Source organism: Myodes glareolus, chromosome 5, assembly GCF_982192425.1.
Source record: "Myodes glareolus chromosome 5, mMyoGla1.1, whole genome shotgun sequence".
Lineage (NCBI taxonomy): Eukaryota > Metazoa > Chordata > Mammalia > Rodentia > Cricetidae > Myodes > Myodes glareolus.
Window position 1 is genome coordinate 2,156,984 of NC_142030.1, and position 16,195 is coordinate 2,173,178.

The 16,195-nt window shown below is 47.8% G+C and overlaps 1 protein-coding gene and 1 pseudogene across 3 annotated transcripts in view; both read left to right on the forward strand.

Moving 5' to 3' along the window:
* Positions 1–393: 393 nt before the first annotated feature.
* LOC125403737 (U6 snRNA-associated Sm-like protein LSm6 pseudogene) lies at positions 394–8,643 on the forward strand (annotated as a pseudogene).
* A 927-nt stretch (positions 8,644–9,570) lies between these two features.
* Traf3ip3 (TRAF3 interacting protein 3) overlaps positions 9,571–16,195 on the forward strand; it is a 30,830-nt gene continuing 24,205 nt past the window's right edge. The window contains exons 1-5 of one of the 3 annotated variants that reach the window (XM_048439354.3): positions 9,571–9,778; positions 13,411–13,811; positions 15,575–15,722; positions 15,824–15,887; positions 16,108–16,132. In XM_048439354.3, coding sequence (XP_048295311.3) covers positions 13,470–13,811; positions 15,575–15,722; positions 15,824–15,887; positions 16,108–16,132 — 579 coding nt within the window. In that variant the 5' untranslated portion in view covers positions 9,571–9,778; positions 13,411–13,469. The remainder of the gene's footprint in view (positions 9,779–13,410; positions 13,812–15,574; positions 15,723–15,823; positions 15,888–16,107; positions 16,133–16,195) is intronic. The other 2 variants (XM_048439355.3, XM_048439353.3) reach the window with 2 other exon arrangements.

Here is a 16,195-nt window from a genome sequence, read left to right on the forward strand (position 1 = left end):
AGATCGGGAGAGGGGTGTCAGTTCCAACACCTTGACCCCACTGCCCCAGCCACCCCAGGAGATTAGCCTGGAGCTGTGGAAGCTAGTCCTATTCAATAGCGACCCTTAGTGGTGCACTCAAAAGGGTGTGCTGGGCCTGGCACGGAATGAAATGGCAATAGGAAGGGGAAAAGAATCGACAGGTGTTCCCAGGCCACCTGCTCTGCTTCTGACTCTCCAGGGACATGGAGAGTGGTCCTCTGTCAGTCTCCCCCATCCCCATCTCCTCTGCTCAAACCACTCTCCATTCCTATCACCTACCAGAATTATTTGGATTTCTTTCTATCAAGATTCCGGAGAGTCGAGGCCCGGGCCCGTGAAGGCGCCGGATCGCGGCTGCGAGGATTTTTAAGAATGAGTCTGCAGAAGCAAACCCCTAGGCACTTAAAGCGGGTCATCGGACAGCCCGTTGTGGTGAAGCTAAATTCTGGGGTGGATTATTGAGGGCCGCCTGCATGGCTCCATGAATATAGCACTGGAACAGACGGAGGAGGATGCAAATGGGCAGCTGAAGAATAATGTGCGGATGCCTTCATCCGCGGAAACAGTGTGCTGCACATAAGTACACAGAAGCGGAGCCAGGAGCAGCTCTCTTCACAGTCGGATGTACTTTATTATGAAGAGTTTGGGTTTTTTTTGTTCTTGTACGATCCTAGTTGGCCTGTTTTCGTAGTGGTTGGTGTGTTTTGTTCTGTTTTTTAATTGACATTTAAATCAGATGGAGGTGTTACGTTACAAATTAAATCTTAAACTTTTCATGTTCACATTTACTCCTGTCTGTAAAGAATATTAAAATTAAAAAAAAAAAAAAGATTCCTGAGAGTCACCTCGGTTGACTACTACAAACTCTTCTCCAGAAGACATTGGGAAGCCTTTCAAATCTTTCTCCCAAGCACAGTCACATGGCAGGCATTCTTTAAAGATCTTAGTTAGCTAGGGGACAGGAGAGTAGCTCGGATGGTAGCTCTGGCATTGCAAAGCCCTGGGTTCCATACCCACGCCGCATAGAAGCCGTTGTGATGTGCACTCTCGTATCCCAGCTCTTAGGAGGAGGGGGGACCATAAACTCAAGTCCTTAGTGGTACAGCGAGTTTGAGGCTGGCCTGGGTCCCATGAGACCCTGTCTAAGGGAAAACAAGAACTTTGTTAATTGGGTTGTGTTAGATGAATTTTTAAAAGTATGTTTCAACTTTTGTTGTCATCCTATGAAATGTGAGGCCATATGCTTACGAATCTTCCAGGTGATTGGTTCTTATGGATACACTTACAAGATTATATCAAGTAGGAACAAAGCAAAGGTATAAATGTGTGTGTGGTGTGTAATAATGAAACCCGTTTCTGTTGACAGAGGTTTCTGTCCTGCCCAATTCCCACAGTCGTTAAGTCCCAAAGAAATCACACAGAGGTCTATATTAATTATAAACTGATTGGCCTAGTACCTCAGACTTCTTATTAATTCTTATAACTTATATTATTCCATTATTCTTGTCTGTGTTAGCCACATGGCTCAGTACCTTATTCAGCGAGGCAGTCACATCTTGCTTTCTCTGAGTCTGGGTCAGGACCGAAGACTGAATTTTCCTATTCCCAGAATTCTGTTCTTGTCACCCCACCTCTACTTCCTGCCTGGTTGTCCCACCTCTAGTTCCTGCCTGGCTACTGGCCAATCAGCATTTTATTTAAAAATAATACAAGTGACAGGATAAAAGACCATTGTCCCACAGCACATTTCTTTATGAACTAATTAAAATTAATTTTTAAAAGCACATCAGACAGAGTGCACTAGTTCCCCGGGTGGCTCCTTAGTTGCCACAAAGATACAGGTCTGAAGGAGTCTGTTAAGTCACAAGCCAATGGTCTCAACTGCAGGTGTCACTACTGCAGTGTGACAGTTATGGCTGACTCCCGTTTGGCTGATTGGTTGGTTGGTTGGTTGGTTGGTTGGTTGGCTAGTTGGTTGATTGTTTTTCTGAGACAGGGTCTGGCCTTGAGTTCACTATGTAGTTAAGAATGACCTTGAACTCTTACCCCCTTCCTCCACCTCCTGGACTTTTGGATCATAGGCCACCACTCTCAGGTCACATGGTGTTAAAGACTGAAATCAAGACATCAAGCATGTTAGACAACTGTGTCACATCTCTACAACTGTGCTACATCCCAGCCCCTACTGAGTGTTCTGTAAATGGTATCAGTTCAGTAACACCCTAAAGCACCTGTAGAATAGGATCCCCTCAACATCTGGTACTAAGGATAGACCCGAGACTGAGCCTACTATGTCCCAGAGCTGCACCCCAATCTACGTCAACATTACTGCTATGACTATTAACAGTGAAGGAGCCAAATGGCTGAGAGGTTGGGTACTTTTCTGTGAATGAGCCCTCTTGGTAAAACCAGACCAACTTCAAGCCAAGGCAGTCCAGCTCCCCAAATCTTCTGTAATCTGTGTCCCAGGCTAACGCTGTGGAAGAACTTGAGCAGCAGGTGACAGAGGTGCTCTGTAAGGGACAGCTATCTCAGCTCTGAACACCGAAGCCATGTTCACCTGACCTGCGTGAACTGAGATGTGTTTGTGTTGGGTTCACTGGTGGTTAATAATTACTGTGAGTGATGCTGGGGCCCATGGTAGCTGCCCAATAATAAAGAAATCATTAAACACCCCTAAAGGTGAAAATTATGAAATGCCCCTCGATTGAAAAACAGATAAAGAAGATGTGGTACACTTACACAATGGAGTACTACATAGCGGAAAAAAATGATGTCTTGAAATTTGTGGGCAAATGGATGGATCTAGAAAACATATTGAGTGAGGTAACCCAGATCCATAAAGACAAATATCATATGTACTCACTCATAAGTGACTTTTAGACATAAAGCAAAGAAAACCCAGTCTACAATTCACAATCCCACAGAACCTAGACAACAATGAGGACCCTAAGAGAGACAGACATGGATCTAAACTACATGGGATGTAGAAAAAGACAAGATCTCCTGAACAAATTGGGAGCATGGGATCATGGGAGAAGGCAGAAGGGGAGGGAGAGGGAGGGAAGGAAGTGGACAAAAATATATCGCTCAATAAAAATTATTTCAAAAGAGAAAATTATGAAGACATGAAACATATTTATAATTTAGTGCCAAGTTTAAATAACAGACACAATGATGGGTCCCAATACATGAAAACAAGACAGGTGACTATGGACAGAAACTAAAATACAATGAGAAAGCCATAGAACTTCTTGTGTTGAGTTGTAGGACTTTTTTAAATATTTTTCTCAAGACAGGGTTTGTCTATGTAGTCCTGGCTGTCCTGAAACTTGTTCTTATAGACCAGGCTGTCCTGAAACTCAGAGAGATCTGCCTGCCTCTGCCTCCTGGGTGCTGGGATCACAGGCAGAAGTCACTGCTGCTCCGCTTAAAGTCTCTTAAAGCCAAGCATGGAGGTGCACACGTACAATCCCAGTGCTCGGCAGAACCAGAAGTTCAAGAGCAGCTTGGGCTACATGAGACTGTAAAAAAGAATGTTTTAATGGTGCTATGTTATACTTTTAGAAAACAGAGACAGAGAGAGAGAGAGAGAGAGAGAGATTCCAAATGTTTCCCAGCCATTTTTCAAGGTGTCCACCTTCCCTCCACAGCCTGGAAGTATAGTATACACCCCCTGTGCTTTGTTGGGCTCATTTCAGGGAAACTGTCCTACACTGCTACCCATGACAGATGATGCTGAGTAAGAACAGGCTTGAAAGGGCTCTAGGGAGGGGGACTCCATCTGGAGTGGGATGCCACTTGTGACATCATTAGGATAGTTTTACCTGAGGGTGGGCCTGTTTGGTAAATAATGCTGACACTATTAAAGAACCATCATCCTCCCGTACCCACGTCTCCAGCATCAGAAAGTGCAGTCACCTCGGCTGAGTCCCTGGGACTCTGAGCTAAAGCCACCAGTGAGGGTTCTGACAGCGAAGGCAAGTGGAAGCACTTACTGGACTGCTCACACAGCCTGGAAAAGAGGAGGGACATTTTTCAGTATGTGGGATGGGGGAGGATGAGCAAACTCATGAGCAAACTTGTGCTCCTCTGACAGCGCCCCCCCCACCATGGGGGGGGGGCAGGCAACAGGCACCAAGCTGCTCTGAAAACTGACAACATCTTTGTCCTGTGGTTCCCAGACAGTTACCGGAAGGCCTGCTTTAGTCAACCTGTCTTCTGCTTTGCTTTTCTGTCAGTTAATCATACTACATATGTGTGCTCCTTTATATGTTACAAACGCTACACCAGGCCTAAGGCTGTACCCTGCGAGATACTAAAATTAAAGCCTAAGAATTCACCCTTCTTTTCAGCCTAGAACAAAAGGTAACTCATCTTCTGGAAAGCTGGACCCTAAGAACAGGCCTTGTCATTGACGGTGGCAAGCCTCCAGGCCTTCAGCACTGTTGAGCTAAAGAGCAGAGAGAGATTACTTAGCTCTGCCGATTCAGGACTAGCACCGTGGCGAGAACAATAAACCATGTAAACCATGAGGTAGCTGGGGGTGAGGTGAGCAGAGTCTTTAAAAGCAAAATGAGGATTAGATGAGCTCTCTGAAGTAATCCTAGTGCCAAAGGCCAATGACAAGGGTGGCATCTGTTCAAAATTAAACAAACAGTGGGGCAATGCCCTTGCAGAAGCTGTGTAGGGTGTGTGTGTGTGTGCATGCGTGTGTGGGTGAGTGTGTAAGAGGCGTGGGAGGTTGCAGTGGACTTTGTGCAAGTTTGTGGTTCTGGTTCTGATGCAGTCTTTTTAAAAGTAAGTCATGTGGGCTGGCTTCAGGTTAACTATGTAGCAGAGAATGACCTTGAACTCCTAATCCTTCTGCCTCCACCTCCAAAGTGCTAGGATTACTGTGGACACCACCACGCCCAATGTATGTGGTTCTACAAATGAAACTTGGCCTCCTGCAGGTTGGGTGAATATTAAGCAGGTTCTTGTTATCAGCAGCTACCTCCCTCCCAGCCCCCCAGAATCTACACAACAAAGACAGCTCTTGCTTAGATTGAACATTTCTTACATAGACATACGAGGCTTCTATATCTAAGAGACACTCTGCCAACAAGGCCCCCACAGACCCCATAGAGGGCTGAGTGTCTGTTCTGCCACAGATGGGAATGACACCTACTTCCTTGTGGCAGGCAGCCTTGCAAATGTAGGAAACAAGGAACATTGCCTCTCTTCTGAGGAGTGGAAGCTACACTACCTCAGAAGTGTGGACATTCCCCGTACCGTAATAAACTTTCAAGAAAATCAGTTATGAAGACAGCAGAATTTGGAAGATTCCGTCAATGATTGGTTACCTCAGACACTTCGAGGCCTGTGGTTTCCAGGATTTCATGATGGGACAATAGCTCACCTCATGACTAGGAGGTGAAAAGTGGACAGAGGAGCCTAGATGGTACTCTCCCCTCCAAGGACATGCTCCCAACAGCCTAACTTCCTCTACTAAGCCCATTCTTAGGATTCTGCCACCTTCCAACAGGGCTGAGCTGAGGAACCAATCTCTGAGATATGGGCTTCTGAGGGGAGCCACACTACAGCAAGGGCCACAGGTACCACTAATATACTAATAAAAAGTGTCTGGGACTTCCTTCTAGAGTAAATTACTTGGGCTTGAGAATGCATTGCTGAGAAACAGGGGCCAGTTGGGAGAAACTCCAAGAAAGAACAGTTCTGATTAACAATACCATTTTCCAAGAAAGAAGCAAGCAGCTTGCCGTATGAAGGAGTCACGGAAGCTCCCGAAAGGGAGGCCCTAGTGGCCAGATAAGAGTGTCCAGTTAGCCCAGTGTAAAGCTTTTCCTTTGGTCAATAAGCTGATTAAACCCTCCCTTTCCACCCTAAGAGGCCAGCTGTGGATGAGACTCTCTCCGTGCATCTGGTCTTCTTAAATCCATTTGATTTTGGTTTGCAAAGCCATCAGCACAGTTATGCAAATTGACTCTTGTGCCATTTGCAGGGAAATTGATGAGGCAGGGATCAAAAGGTCAAGTGAAACAGGCCAGACTCAAAAGTCACAAACCACATGTTTTCTCTCCTGTGAGGCAGGGTCTTACTTCATAGCCCAGACTGGCCTCTGATTTATGCCAATCCTCCCTGCCTCTACCTTCCAAGTGCTTAGAATATAATGTGAGCTATACGAGCTATACTATACCTGGCTTCGGAATCTAGGTTTAGACAGACAGACAGACGAACATAAAAGTAGAAGGGAACTAAGTAGGTGAAGAAGGTCTGAAAGGAGGGGTACAGAAGAGGGACGGTCAGGATAAGTATGTTCGAGAAAATAGACTCAACAACACACATACTCTGTATAAGACCTGAGCGCAGAAAAGGGCCATGTCTGAGGAATGGGAAACCCATTGGAAGAAGGGTTGAACTAAGGAGGAGTAATCAGGGGTTGATGCGAGCAAACTGAAATTGCATATATATGTAAATGCTATAATGAAGCATCATTCTGACTAAAAGTTAATAAGATGAAAATGACCCGATGTATTAATTTTCACCATACTGTGGTTGCTTCCAAAGGTTTTATACATGTCCTTACTCCTGTTTTTATTGATTGGAACAGGCAATCACTTTCAAGTTCTGCTTTCTGTTGGTATTTATACCACCACCTCCTACACCAGAGCACCCATGCACCCAAACCCCCAAGCATCCATACACCCATGCACACAAACGCCTAAGCATCCACACACCCACGCATACAAGTGCCCAAGCATCCTCACATCCATGCACACAAGTGCCCAAGCATCCACACCCATGCACATAAGCATCTCTGCACATGTGCATAAACTTCTGAATTCCTATCACACCTGCTCACTATTCTAACAACATTTTCTTCTTTCCTTCTTAATTTTCACCTACTTTCCTTGGTTCTTAGGATCAATTTTAGAAGTCTGCTTGAACATAAGTAAACTCATAAATCGTTTTAATCTTATTTAAATAATGAAATGATTGCAGCTATGAGTTTCTCTTGGGGCATACCTCCGCAGTGCCTCACAGACTTTGGTCTTAATGTCCCCATTATCACTGTGCTCATTAGATTCTTAATTTCAGACTCAATTCTTTATATTTCAAGACTGATTTATATTTTTTAATTCCCAACTTTTATTGTTCATTTCTAATTTCATTGTACTATGGCCAGAGAATCTTATTTCAAAGACTATGTTTTTATTTTATTTTATTTATTTTAAATCTCACTAGCTAGCCCAGGCTATCCTTAGGCACACTTTCCTCCTGGTCAGTACTGGAACTACAGGCACGTACCACCACGCTCAGCTAAAACATTTTTTTTTCTGTCAACATGGTCAATCTTATAATGCTTCATGCATATTTGAAAATAAGATACACTCTCTATTCTCAGGATAGTGTGTGTCCATGCGTGCATGTGCAATTTTTTCCATGTAGATAGATCAGTAGGCTAGAGCAACTTCATTAATTCTCAGAGTAGGGTTAAGAAGAGTTCTGGCTTTGGAAATGGAGAGATGGCTCAGAGGTTAAGAGCACTGGGTGCTCTTTCAGAGGTTCTGAGTTCAATTCCCAGCAACCACATGGTGGCTCACAGCCATCTATAATGAGATCTGGTGCCTTCTTCTGGCCTGCAGACATACAGACAGACAGAACACTGTATGCATAATAATTTTTTTAAAAAGTGAGTTCTGGGTGGACCAACCCCTTGCAGTCTGGGTTGGTCCACCCCCTGAGACAGTGTGACTGATCTAATGGGAGCTCGCCAAGGCCAGCTGCACTGGGACTGAATGAGCGTGTGATCAAACAGGACTCTCTGAATGTGGCTAACAATGGGGGCTGACTGAGAGGCTAATGATGATAGCACTGGGATTTGATTCTGCTGCATGTGCTAGCTTTTTGGGATGTCTGTTTGGATGCACACTTTCCTAGGCCTGGATGGAGGGGGGAGGGCCTTGGACTTCCCACAGGGCAGGGTGCCCTGCCCTCTCTTAGGGCTAGAGGGGTAGGAGGGAGGGAGAGTGGGGGAGTCGGAGGGGAATGGGAGGAGGGGAGGAGGTGGAAATTTTGAATGGTACTATTTATAAAGCTACATACATATATATAAAGTGAGTTCTGAGTTCTGACTTTGCCTGGCAATGATGATGCACACCTTTAATCTGAGCACTGGGGAGGCAGAGGCAGGCAGATCTTTGTGTGTTTGAAGCTAGTCTAGACTACAGAGTTCAAGGACAGCCAGGACTACACAAATAAACCCTATCTCAAAAACCCAAAAACAAACAGTTCTTGCTTTGATGTGGAGCAAACCCGGGTCCAGCCCTTGCCGCATGACTTTGAGCACACATAAAAACCTATTAGCCCAGGCAGCATGAGTGTAGCCCCAAAAGCCCTAGGAGGGATTTTGACCTCTGTACACATTTCTGTACAGAGTCTGCTGCAATTCCAGTACCATCTCCCATCTTCCCTCGTGTCTCTCGCCCTGGGCCCCAGTGTAAGAACCTAACTTGTGTGCTTCTTGCCTTTTTCTGTTCAGACAAGAGGGGAAGTAGCAACCATGAGGAGGACTGTGATAACTTCTCCACGTTAACGAAACTTAGCACAGCTGCGTGAGCGTCTCACTGCCTGCCTCACGTCTGCCTCACGTCTGACTCCTTACATCCCTGCTACACACCTGTCAAACCCTGCATTCACAGCAGCCGCACCTACCACCTAACCTCTCCATGCTGAGTGCTCAGAGGTCCCAGCGCTGTTCGTGAGCTTGGCCCAACTGAGTTTCCTGCTGATCTATCCTGAGCTGCTCCAGACTGCCTATTGCCCGTTTGTAATAGTTTCTCTCTAATGCATCTGTTCTCTTTAATTTTCCCCAAAATTTCTCAGTTCAACTCACTGGGATTTTTCTCTTTTTTCCCCCCAGATTATGTTGGTTATCTGCCTTCTGTCTTCTAGCCACCTTTACTGTCAGCCCTCCACATTGCTTCAAAAAGAAATTAATCCAGAACCCATTAAGGATCTAGAGTTCCTCAAAACACACAGATCCTTCAGACATGCCAACACGGGGGAAGAGGTGTCCAAAGGAAAAGGAGGTTCCCAAACGATAGCTAGATGGCATGGGAAACGTCCCTCCTGGGTCTCACCACAGAAATGGCAAGGTTTGGATCTGGCCCAGAGCTCATTCCTGTGTAATCCTAGATATAAACAAACAACAACAACAAAAAGTTTTGAAACAGGGTTTCAAGTAGCCCAAGCTGACCTTGAACTCAATATCTAGCTGAGGATGACCTTGAACTCCTGATTCTCCTGCCTCCACTTCCTGACATCGGGGTTTCAGAGCTGCACTGCCAGGTATGGTTTTTGGTGCTGAGGATGGAACACGGGGCTTCATGCATCTAGGCAAGCACTCTACCTGCTGAGCTCTATCACCAACCCCTGGAAATGGATATTGGCTTGAAACTGCTGGGGAGCACAGACCAATCAGGTAGTGGGAGAGTGGGTGGCGGGGTGGAGTTCCTCACCAGCCCTAGAGGCCCCAAGGGTGAAGGGGCCCCTCTCAAGTTGCTGAGAGCAAGGAGAGGAACTGAGGTTTGTGAGCACTGTGGCTTGTCTGCTTCCTGTTTCATCAGACTGCTGTGCAAAAAAGAATGTCGGTACCGGAGGAAAACGGAGAGGGGGCTCAGAACATCTGACTGACTGCCTCCCTGGCCATCTGAGACCAGAGAGACACTAGGGACAGAACCTGGGACCTGAGGTAATGGTGGAGGACAAAGCTTTGGGATCCAGTTTGGATCTGTTGACTTTGGGGGTGCGGCAGAAGGTGCTCTGCCCGTGCCAGCCTCCTGCATAGCAGCAGGTGGTAGGGGTTGAGTGCTGGGCTTTGTATGACCAAGAAAGCATCCTTGGGTAACCACTGGGATACTAACAGCTCTGTTCCACCTGTTAGCTTAGATTAGATGTGAGTCGCTTGCCTTGGTGTTGGAGTACTCAGCAACCGTGCCGTGAATTAAATGACCTTTCCCGGATGCCTTTAAAGCCGGGATTCCAGTAATGGGCCCTTCTCCCTCAGTTCCCACTGAGAACTCTGGACTAGGAAGGTCAGATCCATGCAGGATACCACCCATCACTTCTTCTGCATACACAGCTAGGAGGCAGGAGCAAAGATTTGGAAAGGTAACGACAAGCCTATAGGTTAGGTTAGTGCCCTGCTGCCTTCCTGTGCAGGGAGGAGAGCCCCCCCTTCCTAGCCAGTACTACTCCTTCCTCCAAACCTCTAAATTGGACCCTTTGTGTTGCCGATGGGTACCTCGGAGACTCCAGAAAGCCTGGGCAAGCAGCCTTGTGACCTTTCTCTGAACCACAGGACCAGTTCCTTTATTCTGCAGCCAGTCCCTGTCTGTCAGATCTTCCACAGCCTTCTTAGGTTAAAGTGAGCCACCATTTCACACCATTTCAGAAGGCTGTGTGGCTCCATACAAGCACCCCATCAAATGCCACCGGGGTCAGGGGAGTGGGAGGACCTGTGGGTCGAGCAATGCTCCTCTTTCTAGGGAACCATTCCTACTGTAACTTCCCTCTTGGTGTTAAGTCCTAATGATGTGGAGAGTAAAACATCCATATTTCAGCAGACCTACAGACCAGCTAGAAGGCGAGCAGGGAGAGACGTCACCACAGCCTTGCCTCAACCCCACAGGAAGGCGGGAGGGTCCCAAATCCAGAGAGCTACCTCCAGTACAAAGCCTATATGGAAGTAGGGCCCAACAGGGAGGAACATAACCCCTCACTCTCGTAAGGCCGTGCCCATTCTTCACTTGCCTGTTCTTTGTCCTCCTGGTCTGACCTACTGGAGTTGATGGTTATGTCCAGACCACTGAGAAGCGCTTTGTCCTTATAACTCAAATTCAGAGACTATAGGAAAATTATCCCAAGATGGAGCTAAAGGCCTGTTCAGAACTGAGAGAAGGAATTAGGGGGAATCAGACAGTGTCCTAGCGTCTGGCTTTGCCCGGGCGTTTGATTTACACCAAGTGTTCAGTATCCAGCACCAGCAAGGATAGGTATGCTGCTTTTTGTCTATTATTTTTAAAAGCTTTCATTTATCATAATGGCAGTGCTAAGTGTATGGTGTAGATATCGTCATTTAATGCTCATATCCCTTTCAAGGGACATTTTAGCCCCATTTCACTAATGAGAACCATGAGGCTTAGCGACACTTAACCGTTTCCCCATTTGGTAGGCAGTGACAGCCTGAAAGTGAGCCATAGACTGGTCCCAAAGCAAGAGTCCCCCTCCTCCATTGAAGACAGAGCAGTCGGGTGCCCTGGAATCCCAGGACCACTCCATCCATTCATTTATCCTAGAACATGTGTTGAATTGAAGTGCAGGTGTGTGACCTCGAGTCCTATAGGTACATACACACATGTTAGTATTTAGGCATCTGTATATGGCCTGACCTTGGGGTTCTGACATGATGCAGCCATTAAGAGCCCCTGCTGTGCACTTTAAAAGGGCCCTGCCCACCTCCCATCTCTCTCTCTCTCTTTTTCTCTCTCTCTTCCTTTCTCTTCTTCTCCTTCCTTCCCTCCCCTTTTCTCTCTGCCTCTCTCTTCTCTTCTGATGCTGCCCCTGCCCCCAGAGGCTGCTCTCTCCCCTCCCCTCTCCCTTTTAAGTTCCCTTTCCCTTAATAAAACCCCCTCCACGTGAGCTCTGTCACACTGTGTCTTTCTCTCGCATACCACATTTTTATAAAAAAAATTACAACAATCCATCCATCCATCACAGAACATGTGTAGAGCTTTTGGCTCTTTCTCTACATAATTAAATAAGCAGAGAGACATGTGGGCAGCCTAGAGAACCCCACAGAGGGAGAGTGAAAGGCACTGAGCAAAGGTGAGGAGGACAAACACCAGCTCACAGTCCATGGGGTAAGATCAGCCCAAGGCAGAGGCTGCTCCTCTGCCCCCAAGAGTCAGGTAACAAAAAGCATCCAGGACTTGGCCATATAAGCCCCTCAGAGAGTGAGACTGTCCACCCACAGGCTTGTGAATGAGTGCAGTGACCGGGGACAGAACAGTCACTCTGCACAGAATTCTATCTGTGCCAGGAGAGGTATCGAAGTCCTGACAACGAAGCATAGGGCCTCTGCCTGCAGAGTCTGTGAAGCCTATAAGCAAGTCTCAGGGGTCAGAGCTGCCCAGGCCCTGCTGGTCAGTGAGGCTGGGATACTTCCTCTGACCACCCAGGAGCTGAATTCCCGAGCAGTGGGATGGACGGCAATAGAGATGAGGCAGCAGCTGCGAGGAGAACCTTCCTCGTCACCCAGTCGGGCTCCACAAGGCAGAGGAGGCAGGGCACAGTTTCTGATGCTAGGAGGTAGCTCGTCTGAGTCCAGCCCTGACTCCACCAGTTTGCCAGAGCCCAGAATGAGGCTAGCCAAACCCACAACAGGTAGGTGAAAACAAGGACTTAGGTACTAGACAGATGGCAGGTAAAGTCACCTAATGGGACACCAAGGGTGGCCTATCCTGAAGACTGTTCCTTGGGTACTTGGGGACAGGTTTCTCTTGTCTTGCTTGTTAGGGTTTGTCTGTAGGACTCCTGTTGAGAGGACTCTGCACGCTTGCAGTTTTGGAGACAGACTGAGCTTGGTAGGGAGGTGAGCCTAAAAGGATAGAGTCCTCCTCTCGGAACCACTGAGCCAGCATCTCTGGAGTGGACCAACATCTTGAAGATGCTCATCCCATACTCTGACTTGATCAGCAACTGACGTCAGCGCCTCGCCCTAGATACATAGCAGATGACAGAGAGAAAGGTCAGGATGTGGCAATGGAGGAATTAGGGCAGGTTCCCCTAAGCCATGCCAGTCCAGAGCCACAAGGTGAATGCTGAGAGCTAGAAATGGGGCATAGGGTGCCAGTCACAAACCTGATCACTTCCTGAGAGGTTGGGGCTAGACCTCCTCTAGGTCTCGAGAAATGCCACTTAGCTATTTTAGGTATAGTGTGGGCAAGAGAACAGTCAGGATGACATCATCTTTCATTTTAGACTGGAAGATGAAGTGGGCTGAGGTGGCCACCATTCTACAAGCCACCCAAAGGGCTGTACACTCATTGTGGCGAGTATCATTTGTCCCTTGTGTACCCTCACTTAGAGGCTTCTAACCAAAGAAGAAGGGGCTCCAGAGAGACCCGCCCACCTTTGGGATCAGTGCTAGAGAAACCTGGCCTTGCTGGATTCCATCAGTTCATGCAGGATTGAGCCCAGGAGTCCTCACCCTGGTTTTCAGCACACACGGATGGAGCCCTGTGCTATTTCTGCCCTGACCCGGGGAGACAGATTGTCAGGTTTTAGCCCATCTTCTGACTCCTCCCTCTTGGCATCTAACAGATCCAAGCAGCTGTTCAAGGAACTGGAAGCCAAAGACAACAGGTGCTCGGGAGGTCACCATGATCAGCTCAGACCCCAAGTCCTCCCCTGGCTTGGCTCGGTGGGCTGAGAGCTACGAGGCCAAGTGTGAAAGACGTCAGGAGACCCGAGAAAGCCGCCGCTGCCGCCGCAATGAGACTACTTGCCGCCAGCCGGGGAAAGTGCTGAGGACCCAGCACAGGGAACAGCTTCAGAGAGCTCGGCAGCTCCAGTTCCTCAGGAGGAGAAACCTGGAAGATGAAAATAAAGGCCAGGTCAGGGAGCCAGGGCCTTCCCGCGAGACAGATGGAGGGACAGGTCAGGTGACTGTCCTCCAGGAGCCCTTGCCTGGTGCCAACAAGACCGCTCTCCCTGGACAGCAGGTGGGATGTGTCTAAAAAACACTGCTCCAGACCCAGGGGTGGGAGGGGTTCTGAGAAGCACAAAGGCCGAAGGTCATTAACAAGTGATTCCTGTAAGCCCCTTCCTCAGCCATGCAATCAAGTTTCCATCAGCCATCAACCATTGCTCTTTAGGGTTTGTGCTGTGTCTTCAATTTCTTTTTAAATGGGGGATGGGGGCCCTACACTTGGATGTTAGGAGAAAGGAAATAGCTGTTCAAACAATTATAAATCAATAACTAGTATAAGATCTTTTTTTTCTGAGATAGGGTCTTGCTATATAATTCAACATGGCTTCAAACTTATGATCTTCCTACCCCCCTTTCCTGAGTTCTGGGATTACAGGTGCACCGTAATTCACAAACTCTGCTTTTTCTTCTCTCAATGCTGAGGGCCTTATGCATGGTCAGCAAGCATCCTGTCACTGAGCCACATCTCCAGCTCTATAGCATCTTCTGTGCCTATCTTACGGCATCTATTTGGTGACCATCATTCACCAGAGACTTACTAAATGCTTTGAATATGCCAGGAACACAAGCCAGTGTTCCTCATGTCCCAACATGCATATATGTGCATGCATGCACATACTGCCACATGGCTGCCCAGAGCAAACACCCTGGAAAATAACTGCAAAAGAGCCAACTGCCTGCTTACATGGTAACAAGGCATCTGTATGGCCTCGACAAAGGGCAGAAGTATCGAGAACAGGAACAGAAAAATGCAGTGAAATAATTGTCTGACCTTGGCTATTTAGTCAGCCTATGATGGGATCTCATAGATATTTCTTAGCCTTTTAGTGCTGGGTTAGCTACATAGACTCTTTGATTTTGTAGAAGAAAAATAAAAAGAATAGACTAATTTGTGACTACCACTATCCCATTCTCCCAACAGGTCCCCACTGTCTTCTTTTGACAGGAAAGCTCAGTGGTTCTGTGCTCTAAGGAGAGGCAGACAGTTCCCCTAGGCCCTCCCTGATAGACAGGAGCCAGCGACCTAGAAAAGACCAGATCTGACTCCTGTCACTCATCTCTGGCAATTCTCTCTAAATCAGCACACAGCTGAATGGCTGAGACCAGGTGGAAGACCAATCCCTTGTCTGGCTGAGGAGAGACATTCCCTCAGTCCAGGACAAGAAAGAACAGGCACCGAGGTGACCTCGAGGCTGTGAAACCTTGGGTGGTTTTGGCTTTCTAGGTAGAAAATATCATTTGGACTGCAGCGACCAAATGTCACACAGGGAGTAGCTGGGACAGCAGAAACGTATTTCTTGTCATTTTTGAAGCTCAGGTCCAAGCCCAAGACTCCAGAGCATCTGGGATCTGGTGAGGACACTCTTCCTGTGCAAACAGTCACACCACCGTGCGCACACATGGCAGAAAGCGGGGCAGACAGGCGAGCTCTTACACAGCTCTTCTGAGAAGGCACTGATCTCACTCACAAGGGACCTACGTTCAGACATAAGTGCTTCCCAAAGGCTCTGTCTCCTAAAAACTGCTACAGTTTCAACACAGGAGTTTCAGGAAAACCAGTCAGTCCACACAGATGTCATTAACATTTGCTTTGTTTCATTTTTACTTTGGTTTGTTTTTCCCTGTGCTGAGAATGGAGCCCAGGGCTTTGTGTGCGCCCAGCAAGCCGCTAGCACTGAGCTACAGCCCCAGCCTCTGGCTCTTCTCTCTGCAGTTCTCTGGAAAACTTAAAAGGCCCTTCGGAGTGGCACTCAGCAACCTTCATCTGCTTTGCAGGTAACAGGGACGAGCTCTGCCGTTTTCCCGACCCTGCGTCATTCCTCCTCAAGCCTCCAGAGAGATTTGGATGGCCTCCATTCCTCACACGTGACAGTCTGCCCACCACAGGACTCTGCCATCAAGAAGCCAGACAAACAGCACCGGGGTGAGAGTGCAGCCCTGACCTACAATGGCAGCCCAGATCTCCCATCCCTCCCGCATCCTCCCTCCTTCCCCGCCTGCTGAATCACCCTGTCTGTCTCTCAGGTACTCAGACAAAGGCAGTAGAGGCGCAGACAAGAGTGAAGAGCGACGCCAGTCAGCAAACCAAGTGAGTCCCCTCGTGTTCCTGACCCCAGCAGTTTACATCTTGTTCATTCCTCTCCTCAACTGGACAGCTCAGCTGAGGAGGAGGAGGAGGAAGCCCCTCCCCGCCCTACCCCCTCCCTGCCCCACTGCTCTTCCACAGGGATGCCAGGTGCAGCTACACCCTGCCTGCATGCAGGTTTCATTTTTTCTGCCCCACTGTCATGTTTTCCTTCTCTTCCCAGCTGTGGAGTCGCAGTTCAAGATAAGGTAAGAGAACCCTCGTTCGGAGGGGTTTGGGTCAAATGGCACCTAAGAGCTAGCATTCCAGGA